Source organism: Hermetia illucens, chromosome 4 (genome assembly GCF_905115235.1).
Source record: "Hermetia illucens chromosome 4, iHerIll2.2.curated.20191125, whole genome shotgun sequence".
NCBI classification, from domain to species: Eukaryota; Metazoa; Arthropoda; class Insecta; order Diptera; family Stratiomyidae; genus Hermetia; species Hermetia illucens.
Window position 1 is genome coordinate 165,727,420 of NC_051852.1, and position 18,641 is coordinate 165,746,060.

The 18,641-nt window shown below is 44.4% G+C and overlaps 1 protein-coding gene across 1 annotated transcript in view; it reads right to left on the reverse strand.

Annotated features, from left to right (window-relative positions):
- LOC119656182 (zinc finger protein 423 homolog) overlaps positions 1-16,236 on the reverse strand; it is a 36,371-nt gene extending 20,135 nt beyond the window's left edge. Inside the window, exon 1 of the mRNA XM_038062532.1 lies at positions 15,773-16,236. Coding sequence (XP_037918460.1) covers positions 15,773-15,863 — 91 coding nt within the window. The 5' untranslated portion in view covers positions 15,864-16,236. The remainder of the gene's footprint in view (positions 1-15,772) is intronic.
- Positions 16,237-18,641: the final 2,405 nt, after the last annotated feature.

Here is an 18,641-nt window from a genome sequence, read left to right on the forward strand (position 1 = left end):
AAGGAGAGGCGACCCAGATTCCGGAAATACAACAATTTTTCCGCTATGATGCCGGGAACGCCAAATATCGCGAAAAATCCGTCGCTGGGGAGGTCGGCCGAACTCCAAACAAATTGGAAATTTCCACAACCCCTGCGTTACCGTAGGTGATACCTTTCTCAGCAGGGGAGGCGGCCCAGATTCCGGAAGAAGAACAATTTTCATGCTAACAGACCAGGGGCACGAGATATCGCGGGAAATGCGTCGCCGGAGGGGCTGGCCGAAATCCAAAAAAAAACTAGAAACTTCTACGATCCCCCGTTTTCAGAAAATGACAAAAAATGCAATATCTTTCGATTGGCGTGGATGATGCTTTGATCAAAAGAGGAGGTGGTCCGGAATCCGGAAGTACACAGAATTTTCACGCCTGGAGGCCGGGAACACGAGATATCGCGAAAAATGTGCCGCCGGGGATGCTGGCAGAAATCCAAGAAAAGTGATAATTTCTGCGACTCGCGCTAAAGAAAGGAATTGAGAAAGGTAAAAACACGAGCTCCTAAAGACAAAACCACTGGCGAAGTAATATCCAAATGGTGTCCTCCCGGGACATTGCATTGCAGTAAGAGCAGCTCATAAACTAGAACATCGGAAAAGATATTGGGAGAACTGAATCCAGTTTCCGTAATGTCTTCTGATTCTCGGCTCAAAGCCGATCAATATCTGTTCGGTGGGAGACACAAAATTAGCTTCAAATGCAAAAGAGAGACAGACGAAAAGAATAGGTGGCAGGGTATTCTGAGATCTTCTACACCGACGTGTGACCAGATGAGTTTGAACTTCCGTTGCTCAAATAAGTTTTTGATGCTGCTTAAATACTGGGAAAGTGCAATTTTCGATCTAAGTCTAGGTCTAGAAACAGGAAAAAGTTGCTGGGGCCAGTTCTGGAGAATACGATCGATGCGAAAGCAATTTGAAGCCCAATTCAGCGCAATTTTGCCAACCTTTTCATTGATTTGTGACACGGTGCATTATCTTGATGAAACAGCACTTTCTTTTTCGGGGCTGGTTTTCAGTGGATTCATTGTTCAAACGCTCCAATGACGCCTGAAGGTCTATGACCCAATGTCGCGGCTGAAGTTACTAGTGGATACAGTGGCAGATGATTCCGTCGTCTTTTGAGCCTCCTTTACACGTAATGCCCAGAGGGCGTCCTCGTATAAGTTGTTTGCAACCAACGAAACCCCCGTCAACACGTATGGTACTAAAACCGTCACTCTTTCGTTAGGCCTCACGCGTCCGTCCCGCTGGTCGCGCCTTATTCTAGACGCCGATTTTCTCAAGCATTTTGGACCACTCGTCGACATAAAAATCCCTCTTGGACCCTACCATACACGCCTCCGCATTCGATAAGGTTAGTCGACATGTCTACCAGACTGTATTGACTATTACTAGGAACTTCCCGTACTCGGCGTTATTGAAGAATTTCCCAGGACCTTCCATCAAATACCCGTCGGCGAAAGCGATGTCCCCAAAACGGCGGTCACTACACCGTTCGGTCTGTTTGAGTTTACGGTGATGACCTTCGGCCTTCGTAACGCCGTGAAAACCTTTCAAGAGGTTAGATATTGTCTTCTATTTGTAGTCAAGCCTAAAATTGATAGACCAGTAGCAACTTACCCCCTTCGTCAGTACAAAGCTACTCAGTAGTAGTAGTAGCTTTGTACGGATGAAGTGGGTAAGTTGCTCCAGAAATATATATCTACACTGTAAAATAAAAATTGTAGTTGGGAGTAAGCTACTGGTCTTTCGATTTTAAACCTTTAAAGGTTTTATGGACGAGGTCTTGCAAGGACTGGACTGTTGCTTTTGCTATATGGGCGATGTATCGGTTGCACGAGAGTCAAGCCAAGATCACATGGAGCACCTGCGCCTGATTTACGAACGTCTCATGGAGTTTGGCATGGTCATCAACGTTTACAGATGCGTTTTCGGTGTAAACAAACTGGGGTATTTTAGGCATGTTATTAACGAAAGAGGTTCCTTGCCACCTACTTCTTGGCTAGATGCAATCCGCAAAGTGAAGAAATCGGCCACTGTCAGGGATCTCCGACGATTCTTTGGACCATTGACTTTTATCTATGCTTTGTCCTCAACACCGCTGCGCTGCAAGCCCCGCTCAAAAAATATTGCGCAAGAACCAAGAAGGAAGACAAGACTGTCATTGCGGGGAATCCATAAGCTGAGGATTCCTTCGAAGGATGCCGAAACAGTCTACCCAACGCCGTACTACTCGTGCACTTCCAGGCCAACGCCACCTTGAGGCTTACTACCGATATTGCAGTCGGCGTAGTCCTGGAGCATCAACCAAATAAATAGTAGTTCCCGTTAGCTTTTTAACAAAAGAAACCCTCCGCCTCGGAAGCGAAATGCAGTGCGTACGACCGCGAGCTGTTGGCGATTTACAGCAGCATCCGTCACTTCCGTAACTATCTAGAGGGCTCCGAGTTCTCTGTGTTAACAGACCATAAGCCGCTGACATACGCATTTGCTCAGTCAGCTCATAAAGCTCCGCCGCGATAATAGCGACACCTTAACTACATACCTGAGTAAGTTGTAAAGGACTTTCTTTTCATTCCTGGCTCAAGCAACGAAGTAGCAGATGCACTCTCCAGTATCGAAACCATCGAAATGCCTGCCTTCATCAGCGCAGATGAGTTGTCCCATGAGCAATCCCTGGACACGGAACTACGAAACCTGCTTCGTGACAATATCGCATCCCTGAAGCTGATACGCAAACGCTGCGGTTTAAACAAGGAGATCGTCTGCGATGTGTCTCTTGGATATTTGTAGCCCTTCGACCCCGCATCCTTACACAAGAAAATGTTCGACGTCTTGCATCTATTGGCGCATCCGAACGGCCGTTCCATGTGCAAAACCATCGCAAAGAAGTTCGTGTGGGCTGGAATTAAAAGGGACGTCCGTATTTCGGCCCGCGCTTGTATACCATGCTAGCACCCGAAGATCTCTCGCCACCAAAGGAAACCGCTCAAGACCTTTCCGGCATATGATGAGCGTTTTCAATACGTCCATTTAGACATTGTAGGTCCCTGGACTGTTTCACAAGGTTTCAGGTATTGCTTGACTGTAGTCGATCGGTTCTCCAGGTGGCCTGAGGCGATTCCAATGGCTAACCACACTGCAGACTCCGCGGCAAAGGCCTTCCACAACAGCTGGGTTGGACGCTATGGAACGGCTAGTACGATTAAAACGGGCTAGAGTACTCAATTCTAGTCGGGTTTGTTCAAATCGCTAGCCAACTTCATCGGATACGGTAGGACCAGGACGTCGCCTTATCGTCCCGCGTCAAATGGAATTTCCGGACACTTAAAGCCGCTGTTGTGTGTCACCAGCAAAACCCTGGCTGGCCAGACGTACTGCCCACCGTCCTATTGAGACTTCATACTAGCTGCAAGGAGGGCCTCGACGCTTCGTGCGTGGAGATGCCCTACGGAACTACCCTGTTGCTCCCAAGAGAATTCGCCGTTCCCAGCAATGAATTAACGGGCCCCCACGAGTTCTTTACCAATCTTGCCTTGCCTTTGACACCGTTGACCATAACATTCTCCTATCTAAAGTTTCTTCGCTAGACTTCCCTCCCTCAGTCATCTCCTGGCTTTCCTCCTATTTCTCATACCGTTCCTGCAAAGTTTCTTTTCATGGTCACTCATCTGTTTCCTTCTCTCCTTCCCCTGGTGTTCCCGAAGGCTGTACACTTGGCCCCCTACTCTTCCTGTTTTTTATCAATGACCTCACCACGATCCTCACCTGTCCGTATTTGCTCTACGCAGACGACCTTAAATTGTTTGCCTCTGTTTTGTCTCCATTGGACTGTGATCTCTTACAATCCAACCTTGATAATTTAGCCCGTTGGTGTTCGGTCAACAAGCTAACACTGAATGTCAACAAATGCCACTGGATGCCTTAAACCCTCCCCATCATCCTTTTCCTATTCTCTCAGTGGTCAACCCCTTTCACTACTGACCTCCTTCAAAGATCTGGGTGTAATATTCGACGATAAACTTCTCAGTGGTCAACCCCTTTCATTACTGACCTCCTTCAAAGACCTGGGTGTAATATTCGACGATAAACTTCGTTTCAATTCCTACTTCGTTGACATCATCAATAGAGCTTCCATAATGTCTGGTTTTATCCTACGTTCCTCGTCCGACTTTACCTCAATCCAGCCCTCCTAACACTCTTCAATTCCCTTGTCAAAAACATCCTCGAATATTGCTGTGTAGTCTGGTCCCCCTACCGCATCCCTGACGGCCGCGCTCTTGAAGCTGTACAACGCAAATTCACCCGGTCCCTCTTTTATAAAAAGAACCTTCCACGGGTTGATTATCAGTCACAACTCCGCACCCTCAATCTCCCCTCCCTACAGCAACGCCGTATCTTCCTTGATATGTGTACTCTTTTCAAACTCTGCAATGGTCTGATGGACTTCTCCGCCAACTCGGATATTACTTTCCGTATCGCCTCGTCTCATAACACACGTAATGCGGAGATTTTTGGTGTACCCTTCGCCGAGCTCGAGATTTACTTTCACTCTCTGATCCCGAGGTTTTGCCGGTCCTACAATGCCCTATAGCTTGGTTCCTTTGACTCTATGTCCCTCTCTAGCTTTAAGCGCAAAATATGCCATTTACTTGCTCCTCCCTCTGAGGACAATATGTAATAAGAAATTTGCTTTCTGTGTATTGTCCTCATTAAATAAATAAATAAATAAATAAATTAATCTTCGCAAGGTTATGTGTAAAGTCCGCCCAGTACCGAATACGCAAATAAAAATTTTAGCACATGCACTCACGTAGCCTCTGTCGCCGCCCTACTCTGGACCACATAAAGTTCTTTAGTTTGTCGGACATCCTTTAAGAAGTCGACGTGAACGGATGCCTAGGTAACGTATCTACCGCGAGGCTCAAGCCAGCGTTCGCGGAAGTGGAAGCTGACCTGCAACCATCATCGGAGAATGTTTCCCAAGCAGTCCTCGACTGTCCACCTTATTTTACCTCGGGACGATCTACTCGAACTGCACTAACGAGTTGCGTGAGATCTTGGACGCAGCATATTGTCTATGCAATCACGGCTAGGCAACATAGATATATCAATCCTCCCCCCATCGGCACAAGGGCGTATTCGCCAAGCAGGAAGCACGTCCAGCTTAACAACAAGAGCAGTAACCGTTCATCGTGACACCCAATATTGAAATGTCCGGAGGTTGCCGCGCTCACCACCAGGGGCGCGAGATTTTTTGCAACGTCACACGTATAGACCAGTGGAACTGAAGCAGTCATCTGGTTAACACCTAACCTACAATTCGTTAAACTTGAATTTAATTTCGCCATTTTCGATATATCTTTTATTAAAATTTATCGTTTTCTCCTTGTCATATGCTGGCATGGTATATGCAATGTGTAGTGTCATTCCAGACATAAATTTTCAATAAATAGCGAAACACGAATCCATTGCCTCCTGAATCTATATTTGCACATGTCGTGGCGAAGGTATGGAATACTCCAATATTAAAATCTGTCTATCAATCAATCAATTACATAATCCGCTAAAAGACAGGTAATGAGGGCATAAAAATCACAAAACAAATCTTATAATGGAGCATATCACCATATCATCAATCTACAATGAATCCTTATGATGATGCTCATGATTTGGGTTAATAGAAATTGTTTCGTTTCCTTCGCGTGAGCTTCTCATGTTAGTATCCATTCGTATCCTTCTTCACCCCTTCTCGACGAATAAAGGAAAAAAAACAACCCAACAGGAACCCTTACCGGAACATACATTTATGGACCCTCATTTGTCTTTCTGACAACCGCACACAATCTCGCACTCATCGTCCTTTTGGTTTTATATCCTTTTTAGCGTTCCAGGATTCATAAGTAAAGATGTATGCATTCCTTTATTATGTTGCGCGAGGAATGCGATGGGTTGGTCTCTTGTTTTTTGCAGACTCAATGTTTTGCGGGAGGATGCAATGAGGCGGTCGAACAAGCGAAAAAATGGGACCTGAAAACGCTGAAAATCATTTGTCTCAATAAGAAGCTTCTCGACCCGAGTGTCGTCATTTTTCACACTATTACACCCATCAAGGAGATGAGTGAAAGGTAATAAAGTATAATAAGATCTTAGATATATAACGTTGGGTAACCTTGTCCGTTTCGATGACTCCGGATATGAGCCACTAACAGGCGTTCACTTTCAGATAGCCCATCATGCATCCACTAATTTGTGGACAAATTGCTGGAATTACTTCGACACTTAACTTCCTTAATTTGAATACCCATTGTTAGCATGTTTCCCGTTTGGTTTCACCATCACCTCCCGTCCTAAGTCGTTTCCTCATTGACTCCTCCGGTCGAACATTTTGCACCGGGGCTTCGGTGGATTTGTTTTAATTAATGCCACCACCGAACTCCGTCCAGAGACGATTTCCACTAATGAACACTTAATTAGTTCATGTGTTACATATGTACATTTGATAATGAAGATAGCGGCATGTGAAGGCGCGGATGGCAGGGTCGTGTGAGGAGCCTCATTTCCGAAACAGGAACTCGAGACGCCTGTGGTCATAAGATGCTAGGCGACTCGGTCATTTGCCATCATATCCATTCCGTATCCATATCTTGTCTTAATTGTCGTTTCCCTTCGGTCTAATTGCTCTTAACGCCTTCGAGTTGTCCATTCTATGATTGCTTGCACAAGTTGTTTTGTCGCGTGGTAATTCAATTAGTTCAATCACATGAGTGATACCAGCGACGTGCGAGGATTTTTCGGCTTCCAACAACTTCCTCCTTACGCGCGCATTAATTTCGGCCAATTCCACTTAATTGGCGATTAACGCTTGGACGCCGGTATCACCACTTACAATTCGAGCCCCCGTCTTAGTACTGAGGAATTCGGACTGGACCACGACACCAGCGGTCAATCTTGATTAAGTTGAGGGAGAACATGTAATTTGGTGTAGCGATTAGATGACTAAGGCTGTGATAGTTAAGCGTAATGCGGATGGCACTTTGTGCGCCGTGAAACAGAGCAGGCGCTTAGATCTAAATTAAGGGTAGTTTGGACAATTGACCACAATTTCGCAAATTCAAATCCCACAGATGAAGTTATTATAAAGGAGAGCATACCGAGGAGGTTAGTCAGATGGAATTCTTCGGCAATGACCTATTCTTTGTGAAGAAATCTTGTTATTACTTTAAATTTTACGCAATCTGGAAGAATGAAATATCGAAAGCGAGGTACCTTGCAGATGGTCCTGCAAAGGGAGAGAGACACTGGAGCCTGCTTGGCGATGAAAGCCAAAAGTCTCTACAGGATATTTCTTAATACATCTTGGGAATTGGCTTCAGATACAATGTGAAATCTGAACCCTAAGGCAAATATTATCCATACTATGGACGAAAATTTGATATAGACACCTGGCCTAGGAAATTGCAGTGACAAAGCGAGAAGGTTTGCGGACGAATAGCAGTTCCACCGCCTCAGTAGATCATTTGAACCAGGAAGAAGCTAATTACAAGTCGGGAAACCCGAAGCTAAACGGTTCAAGTATGAAAGCAACGACATAAGCATATTTAAGTGGGAATTTGTTCTATTTGGCGGTGAAAGGGTAGTATTGGTCCCAGGGCGAAATGTGGATTCGTACCCACGATGGAGCATAAAACCTGGGAAACGCCTGCTGAACCAACACCAACAGCTCAACTACCAAACCCTATCTCCAGCTGTACGTGGTGATCGCTGGGAGTGCTTTCTTTATGAAAAACTGCAGACGGAGAAAGATGAAGGCGAGTCTACCGCGCCTAAAAATGGGACAAAATGTACCAACTGTAAGGCTGACAACCCTACATGGAAAACCGATGTTATGAAGCCACGAAAGGAGCCTCGGACAGGATGGATCTTACAACGACGAACCCGGCAACGACAACGGATTAAAGATTTGCGCATTTTCTCACATAACGACGAAATCTATGAGCGATACCATAACCGTCAGGTTGTAGATAAAATTCGGCTCAATAGGTTACGGTGGGCGAATCACTGAATCCGTATGGATGAGGATAATCCAGCCCGGAAAGTCTATAAGGGCAATATCCATGGTAGAAAAAGAAGACGAGGCGGATCCTGCCTAAGATGGAGCGATGTCGTAGGTCAGGACGCCAGAGAGCTTTTAGAGATATCGAATTGGTGGACCTCGGCGCAAAATCGGGATGTCCGGAGTTCCTTATTAAGGCAGGCCTAAACCAGATACCGGTTGTTGCGCCGTTGATGATGAAGATGATGATGATTTGTTCAATTTGTATCAAGTTCGTAATGTTTATGCATTTAGTTTGTCAAACCACTTACCTTAGTATGATACTGACATTCAAAGTCTTAAAATGAAAAAATTTGCACAAAAGTGACAAATGACTGTTAGTGATAGTGTGCTTTCCACCAAACTTGCCAGTATTAAACAGACATCGGTATGGAGAGTATTTTGAGGTCTAGGTACCATATCCATGGATCACCTTATGTCTTTTTACATTCCTAGTTTGGAAAGTTTCTGAGAAAGGACCCTTAAAGTAACTGATCCGAGTCTGAGTCTGAAGCCGATATAAAAAGGCAATGAAAGAACTGCAAGCAGCCATCTCTGGAAGTAAAACTGAGCACTTCAAGAGGTTATGCAAGGGGTCGGACTCCGACCCATAGAGAGCTGCATAGGAGGCACACATGGCACCAATAAAGGGTACACGTTGACCACCGATCGCCAGCTCTGATTTAGTGGTGGATATCATTAGTGCTCTCTTCCCAAAAGTTTCAAGTGAATCGAACGTACACACTATCCAGATAGATCTCGATGAAACTCCCGAGGTAACCACTGAAGAAGTCCTCGAAGCTGCGAAGAAGATTGTTGAAAATAAAGCCGCAGGGTTAGACGGCATTCCGTGTAAAACTCTGGCAGTGACCGTCAAAACAGTTCCAAGGTGCTTCGTTGAAGCATTTACAACGTGTTTCGAAGAAGGGATTTTCTCAGAAAAATAAAGCTTGTGTTGATCCCGAAGCCAAGTAAACCTTCAGGTGAGCCTTCATCTTATAGGCCTATATGCCTATTAAACGGCGTCGAACGCCGCTTTTCGAACGGGTCATCTTTAATAGGCTTGTACCAATCATAGAAAGGGAGTGCGGTCTCTCAGATAGGCAGTTCCGATTTCGAAAGGCAAGATCTACGATCAATGCGATTGGTGTTGTGACGAAAATTGCAGAGGAAGTAATGAGGGCTAATAAATCTTGCGCAATGGTCACTCCCGATGTGAAGAATGCCTTCAATACTACTAGAGCAAAATAATTGTGGCTTCAGCCTAATTAGGCACTCCCAAATACCTGGTGCGTACAGTCAGAGAATTTCTTCAGGAGAGGCTGCTGTGCTCGGACAAGGGACCTGTGGGTTTTCTTAAGGATCGGTCCTCTTCTGTGGATAGTAATGTATGATTGAATTTTAAAAGTGCGAGATGGGGGTGACTATAGTGGGACAAGATATTGAGAGATCGAGGTCCTCAAAAACGAGGACGTTGGTTTGACGCTCGGAGAGCATAAAACCGAGGTAGTTTTGATCACCAAACCAAAGAAGCAAACGTCGATAAAATCATAATTATTGTCGGCAATTAGCACAAAATGAAGTTGTTTTGAAGTGGCAAAAAAAGATGGGACGATTCACCTAAAGGACGTTGGTCTTACAGGACTATTCCAGATGTCTCAAAATGGATCAAACGAAGGCATGGTGAAGGTAGCTATGACCTAATTCAATTCTTAAGCGGATATGGAGGATACCGTGCATACCTTACGACCTTGACGACTCCCCATATTGTCCGACATGCAAGATGATTCCGAAGGATGCGGAGCATGTTGTTTCTAACTGCCTGAGGTTCGCCGCACACAGAGCTGAGCCCGAGAATATCGTGAACCACATGCTAGCTGCTGAAACAGTTTGGAGTGCGATGGAAAAATTAATGAAGGTAATCCACAACCTGCTGAGAAAGGAGGAGGAAAATGCTTTGGAAAAATGGCTTGTAACGTGATAGAGTACCAGAGCGGGCCTGCATTAGGAAGTGAAGAAAATTAATCCCAGTAAACAAATTTGTGCCTATGCGCTTAATATTTGTAACCTTCTCTGGTAAGACGGAAGGTACTTACAGAAACCCTGCAGGAGAAAGGTGTCAATATTTGCGCTTTGTAGGAAATTCGATGGTATGGTAACAAGAGCTCCTGTCAAGAATGTCAAAAAAAGGGAAAAGGATTATGAACCACTCTATATCTATAGATCAATGTTATGTTAAATTTCCAGCCGATTTGGTTAGTATTCCACGCTATGAAGATTTTGGAATGAATTCTTGACGTATTCCCATTTGTATTCTTGGATTTGTCAAGAAAAGTGATACCACTGATGCAATATACGCTCCGCGGTCGGTCATGAAAAAACGGCCTGAGAAACGTCTCCACCTCTACATCCTAACAAAGCTTTTTGATGATGTTTTCCTAAAGTCTCCTAACAAAGCTGATCTGCAGGAATTGTTCCTAACATAGTATGATCGCCTTATGCAGGATGTTTTACGGGCAAATCTGAAAAAGCGTAGTTTTTGACGACTGACTTCAATGAAACCGATAGGATCATTTTCACTGACCACGACCTGACAAGAACTGAGTTATTTATTTATTATGGGTTGGTGTCCTCAACCATTGACGAAGTTACGTCTGCGATATTGAGTGCTGGCCGACTACCAGAGGCAGTGAACGCCGCCTTGCTGCTATGAGCACGCGGATGTAGTGCTGGCTCAGGGGTGTAGCTCGCTGCAGTTATGTCCGAGATAAGCGTATTCACATTCGCGAGTTACATGGTGTGGCACCTATTGTAGTTGGAACAGAGGGTCTCTTCTATGGTATGCGGATATCCAAGGTGATAGGAAACGAGCCAAAGGCTGACCAAAACAATTATTACTTGATATATTAGAAGATCTTGAACAATGCATCCGGTGGTAAGCAGCCGATCTCCATGGAAATGGGACAAAGACTAAAGAAGGCGAAGAAGAACTCTGACTGGTAAAGCTGTGTATTTCGTTTTGGTCTTTGTTTTTATTTTTGATATAGGCTAAAAATTGATATCCTTGGATATACTGGATAATGAAGGGCAGAATACAAACTTCTATTGTCTTCGATAGTGAGACTTCGTGATGTAGCTATCTTTATCAATATATCCTCTCTGCGGAAACTAATATCTAGAAGCTACGTTCGATATGCAGTGACGAGAAAGTAATATAATAATTGTTCGGGATATGAAGGAAACTAAGTCCATATCCACATGATTTTGGACCGAACCAAATGGAGAGCAACTTATTCACACGTTTTCTGGTTCACGGAGTCCTCGCTTGGGGCATAGCACCTAAGCATTCAAAGAACAAGGACTAACGGTTCCGTCCAGGGCAGAGGCAACTCTTCAGACGCCGCCTCACCTCTGCTCTGAGAGCAGCGTGATCGAAAGTGGCAACAGGTGGAAAAAGCGCCTCTGTCCTGGACGTTAATCCTCGTTCTTTGGTTGGTTGCTATGCCCCAAATGACGGATCCGCGGACCAAAAAACGTGGGTGTAAGAAAGGGGTTCTAACTTTCTAAAGATGGCACCAAGAGAGAAGAAATTGAACCGTGAATTACCAGTGCAAAAGAAATTAATTATTTAGTCCTTCTTCCAATATGTTTAGAGAAGTCACCCCCGCATTTGCAAGATCCTGAGAGGATGTATTGCGATGTACGAGTGTTAAACTGGAGAGAGGTAAAGATATTAGAAAAATCAATCGATGTAGATATTTGGCCCATAAGCCAGGCAGGTATGCACTAACTTTAGTGCAACGCTGAGCTGCAGGTTTTTTTGGCGATCCACCAGCATTTATTCTGAATAAGTTCTGAAAGTCAAAATGGGTTGAGAATAGCGAATGCAAGAATATCTGTCCCAAATGGGTATCAAAATGGGTGCAAAAAGGAATTGGGCTACCACCAATCCGCATCTGCTCGTACCCAGGGGAAGTTCTCACGGCCGCTCTTAACCGACAAATTTTGTGAGCAAAGGGTTTTATTGCCGCCGGACATCGCGACCGATCAACAAAATTTTAAACACTTCGTGCCGACCCGTTTTCAAAATTAAGTGAAGTATAATGCTGTGCTGTCCAAAATTAGGATCAACGCACTCAAATTGTGCTGTTGAAAAAAAAAAAACGATTGGCGAACTCGGGGATACCTTGAAGTCCTTGCAATCTCTGTGTCGGCAGCGCCGCTATGAACGGGGAACCACAAACCGCAGCACTGATGAAGACAAACGGAAGCATCAACTGACTTCTCTCCACTGCGCGAGCCGTGTCAAGCAGCGACTTCGTCTTATTGTCTATCATGGGAGGAGCTAGTAAATGAACCGAAGTAGGGACCTGAAGCATAGAAAAGATGGTTTGAGGTCGTCAAGGAGGAGCAATAAGAAGACCCAATTAAATTTGTCTGCCAGCGGAGAAAATATAAAAAACAAGAGTGATGAAAGTGTAAGTGCTCCCAAAGTGTTGTGTCAGTCCTTTGTATGCCTCCAGTGCCTCGAAGCCCAAAATGCCCACAGTTCCTCTAATTAAGGCATATAATATAAATGTTAGGGAGCTACTGAACTTGCTGGAGGACAAAGGCTTAAAGGCAACCCTAGAAGACATGAGCGGTGATAAAGCTCTTGTTTTTTTCAGAAGCCACTGGGACCCAGACCGTCAGGCTTAACACCATCACAAGTTCCTCTCCATTCTTTAGTACTGAGTCCATAAATTTACCCGGTCTCCAGAGGTAGAAATTATGTCGGAACTCGTCTTAGAGCACCCACTTTTGAAAGGCCACAGGGAGAATCCCTCGGTCCCTAGCAAATCTAAATCTGGTGATCTTATAGCCAAGTTTGAGCTTTCCAAAGAGTTTAGGGAATTTTTCAAGCTGAAGTATGTCCTTTACCAAAAGATTACTCTCGAAAAAGTAGAATTAGTGGTGCAAAACCCAATATTTCTCGATAGTGCATACATATATGTTAAATGCACAAAGAGTCATCCGCATGGGGAGTGCTCAAGATACACGACGGAACTTTTGCGTTGCTGCAACTGTGACTAAACTGGTAACACGGCAAAATATTGCAGGTGTCCAGCTTATAAGAAAATGATAACCAGACGAGGAGCTGTCAAAACCCGGAAGGCAACTGAGAAATCTTCAGCCTAGGAAGCAGTGGCTCAACTGTTATAGGGTTTCACCAGCCCAGGCGTGTCATACGCTCAAACCACTAGGAAATCTCTTGCTAAATCAGCGGTTTAACGGGACGCCAAACAGTCAACCAGTGGCTTCCGGGAATAGATTGAAGTTCTCACTTCCGTGTCCGAGAAGGAGCAGCAGCAATTCGTTGTAATTGGACGACATATCCTTAAGTTAAGAAGTTAACTATTGTCACATGTAATTTTGTGTTCCTAACTTCGCACGCCAACGTGCCAATTGTTAATCGACACTCTGAAGGCAGGCTTTTGCTAAATTTCGGAGAATCGCCTTCAAAGCAGGCATACCGTGAACTTCACCGGATATACCGTTTTTTTGGGAACGATAATAACTCCGACGCAGCCCTCCTAGTCCGAAAAGACTATTTTTGTGAGAAGCTTTCGGTCCATAATCTGCAAGCTTCTTTCGCTGTGGTGGCAATAATTAAAACCACTCCAAAGTTAGTGCTATCCGAAAGAAAGAATCCGACCTCTTGCCAATAATATCAGGAGCACCACAAGGATCCATCCCAGGACATACCTTATAAAACGTTTTTACAGTCGACACTCCCATTCCTGAGACCAGCACTGACGTTATCCAATATGCGGATGATACGCTCATCTTCGCGTTAGACCTCCGTTTCAATAAGGCCACCAAAGCAGTAGAGAAATACTAGGTACTCCTCTGCAGATACTTCTGGTGTTTGGATATTAGAATAAATGAGGCGAAAACGCTCGACAATCAAAATCGGAAGGACAACTGTGAGCAGTTGACAAACAATTAAATATTTGGGAGTGAAGTTTTACGAGCTCCTCAAGCTGAATCCGTAGCTGGAGCTTGCTACCAGTAAAGCTTGCAGCACAGTTAGTAGGAATTACTACCTTATTCGCAAGAAAATAGGTCTTAGCACCAAAGCCAAGCTGATTCTTTACAAGACCCTGATAAGACATACCATCTGCGTCCTAGAAAAACTGTTGGACACCTTTACTGGTTATAGTATACCTATTAAGTATAGTATGTCATTTAAGGAACTTTATTAGTTTTCCTATTTTTAAGTATTTCAACCTGTATCTGGAATTAGGTGTTCCTCTCTGCTTCTATGTACTTTGCACAAGTGCCAAACACTGTCCCTGAACGTGTTTTGAAGGTTTCATCCTCGCTTCACAGAATCTGTCCGTAAATATCCCTGGTTTCCTCAGGGTCCTACTTTGATTTGGAGGCTTTTGTTGCTGGAGTTTGAACAATTTTTCGAGCGTTTGGGTTCGTATCCCCCTATGAGCACCCTGGTTCGTCAAATACAGTTCCCTTAGCCTTTCCTCTTCGTTTTTCAGTGCCATAGCCAAGAATTCATTTTCGATTCCACAGAAGAACTCTAGTCCATGTAGCGACGTCACTGCTCGCTTATTGGCCAGCACGTCCGTCGCATCATTGCCTTCTATCCTAATGAGGCCTGGAATCCAGAGTAGCCTGACCTCGTTAAGCGAGCTGAGTGTTTTCAGTGTATCAAGGCATTCCCCGAATTCACCTGCCTGGACGGACTTACAGGCCTTAATAGCTTGGTTCTCGGAATCTGATGGAAAAGTTCTTAGGGAAAATGGAAGACCACCGAAATTTATCAACTCGGCAGCTCTACCAATAAGGTAGGTTGGCTATATTTCTGTGCTCCTGGTAAATTTTTGACATTCCTGGCCTGGTAGGGATACACAGAGGATAGGCATAAGGTACTGCAATGTGTGATTGTATAGAGTAGTTTTGAGTATCTTAAGTAAGAATTAAGTATCTTGAGTTGGAGTTAAGCATGTAAATAGTAGTTTGAAGTATTTAAAAATAAAGTCAGTATTTGGTAACCAAAAATATGTCAAGATGGAGGTATGTCTATGAAAGTACCCAGCAAAGTAAATTTACACAGAAGGTCGGGTATGCCAAATAATTGTAAGGGCTATCCATTGAAAGTGAATTAAGAAAGTCCTTACGAAAAGTGCTCTGAACTAGACTACAAAAAAATTCGCCGCTGTGACAACAATCTTCACATATCGCTGGTGATATTGATATGGTTGCATAAATAGTTGTACATTTCTAACGCATGGAAAATGTTCATCTTTCATCAAATATCGCTACTTTATTTGGATAAATATCATTATCAGTGCTAATTAGTAAGAAGTGAAATTGAGAGTTGATTTAGGAGTTAAACATTCTCGCATTACTACTGTATCTTATTTCCCTATATATTGTGTTAGATAGATATGTTAGATATATTTAATTGGTTTGATTTACCACCATACATTTTCGCCCACGTTGGGCGCTCATTTGAATTTGTTTCACAAATGTCAAAAGGCGTTAAATATCTGATATCTAAACTATGGTGTCTATGCTGGACCATTTTTTTTAAGCCTAATTGATAACAATTGAGGAGGATATCCTGTTTAGTTGTCTTACCATTTCCGGTTTCCTTGCTGTTTTGCTGAATTTTCTCAATTAGTGTCTCTAAACGGGAACTAGGTCCGCGGTAAAGCATCTTCAATGCCATAGTCCCACTGGCTTGATCGGAAACTACTGAGCACCTTAATCGTCTAATTAACGACAAATTATCTATTAGTATTTGGCTTTGCACTAAATTCCACTATTCGCACTATCACATTAACGTAAACTTAACAAATTTCCTTTACGGTCTACTTGGGCCTAATACACTTCACTCACTTTTCGCTGACGAGTTCTAGCCTCGAGCGAAGCAGAGTTAATATCTTCTGCATGAAATCTTTAGTCACCACCGCCAAATACCATCATCATCTTCGTCTACTACGTCCAAGACCGTCGAACACCAAGAGCAGACTGTCGATACCGAGGGACTCCTGTGCCGACTTTGCGCGAGTTGAATTGGGACTCGGCGTTGGAGGAATTGAATGTTGGATGCTTGTACGTTGGCGCCCACTCTGAGGTGGAGGCACAGAGATTTCGACTCCGGTCACAGTATCTGGCTTCGAGCCCGGCGCTGATTCCGATAGGCGAGCCTTCGTTGAAGGCGATGAAATCCACTCGATATGATGCTCCATGAGCTCCACTTACTCCCATTTACTTCGGTACGAGTCGTCCTGGGCTTGGGCTCCGACAAGTCGCAAAGGTGATTGCGGGTGGGAGTGGGTGAGCCAGTTGACGGCATGTATTATGTGTGAGTTGTGTTCAGCCACTGAAACTGTGACGCCCTCAACACAAATACATATCACTACTCTGCGCGACATGGGCATGGGCTGTACAGAGAGGGCCCAATGCTCGTACGCGGCAGCGTAGTGTATTGCCGTCGTCTTATGTATTACATCGAGAATCGACTGCCGTTTACCTGAGGATTTGTACGGTATTCGTGCTTCGAAGGGGGAGGGGGTTGTGCGGAGTACAACCCGGCCGTAAAGGTGAAATCACCAACCGTACGAAACAGAGAGGTGATTACATATGCATATACATGACTACATTGATAAAGGGACCAGGGTATGGGATTACATACTAGACCGAGGCCCAATCGTCACACCAAACGGACTCACAGATCCCGGATCAGGAGCGTCACAACCAATTTGAGTGGGTGGTCTACTAGAAGGTGTTCTCTCTCCGTCCCAGGAGAATTAACATGAACGACGAATCATGTTCCTGCGAAAATGTTTCGCACGACCTAGATTCCGTCTGACCTGGACAGCAGCAGGCTTTGAAGTTGGCTCATGAATATTTAAGGGGGTTCGCATGTAACTGCTCCGAGTGCTAACGATCCGCTGCCAGCTATCCTTCGTTTGGTCCAGGCAAACTGTTTTAAATAATTCCACTATGGTGAGAGTTGCCTTGGAAAGTGACCAATTTGTCGTTAGTCAGGATATGGACCTATGCGATGCAGTCAGACGGAAATTTTCCAAATAGGAAATTTCGTTGTAATGAAAATCAATAAATTTGTATGCGAGAGTTACCACATTGGGCGCTGATTTTGTAAAGTTTGGTTTCAGTCTGATTGTCATTTTAAGGGTCGCCAATTACCGACAATTCAATTATTTATGTAGAGGACTAGTGGGTACGGTAATTTCGAATGATTTTTTATTGGGGAATTTTCACCAACATGAGAATTTGCGATAGACGTTGCCTCAGATGGACACCAGATAGGGATGCTGAATCGGTGGACCTTGGTGTAAAACCGAGATATTTGGAGGCAGATCTAGATAGGATACCAGTCTTTGCGCCATTCATGATGATGAAGAACTTCAGAGAAGGCGGATTTTTCATCCTCGAATTCAATAACGTAGAAAAAAATTCAGTAACAGCTTTGTCCTCGTTTACTTTTGAAGGCCGTTTCTATTAAAAAGGTTATGATAGGTCATTCAACATGAGCCTGACTAAACTAAGATAGGACAGCGTTTATATAATGATGCCCTTCTGGACTTCCCAGTAGAACGAAGCAATTAGTTTTCATCACGTTCTTAGGAAAATTTCGCCCTATTACCCCTCAATTCAGCTCTATTTCCTCTATAGGTTACCAGATTTTGGCAGGGCAGTAATTTGCTTTACTAATTCTTCAGCTGCAGTATCATGGGAGTGTTTCCAAACCTCGCGCAATTCTTGGTCTTCCTCATAATAACTGGGTAGGCCCTTATTATTTCATTAGCGTTTGGTTAGCGTCGTCCTTGCTAGTTCTTTTTAGGTAGGCCCTGGATAGCGTTGAGCCAGGCTTTAGCTAGTGCCACACCATGTCCTTTATCTGTGGTCCTCGGGCCTAATTCGAGGAGGACTCTACCACTCTTCGTTTCCTGAATGGGAAACACTTCCGCTCCGCTACCTTCGAGCTTGATCTTATAATGGATTTCGCCGAGAACTTCCGCAAAGGTCTTCCCTTCCGTTGACTTGATAAGCAGAGCTGGTGGTCTAGTCCTCCTTTGTCTTTTCTTTCGATGCTCTATCCTTGGGTACTGCCTTATTTTTAGGCAGAGGTTTTTCTGATGGCTCGATGTGTTGTTGTCTCTTCTCCATCTCCGCTTTCTTCTTTTGAGCCCTAGCGAGGACCTGAGTGAAGTCTCTTTCAGATGCTCCTGCGTGCTTTCGTTTTTTCCCCAGTTAGCGCTGCAACGGGGTGTCTGCGATCCATTTGGCATGTACGGTGTTCTCAGCGAGGGTCGCGGTTATTTCCGCACATATTCTAATACACTCTATGTCCGCCTGTAATATAAAATTCTGTTCAAGAGCTCCTCCAGCCCCATCAGCCCGTCTTTCACCCCTTTACTGACGTTTTTCTAGAGGAACGTTGCAAACCGCATGCCCTTTACAATTGCCGCACATTTCT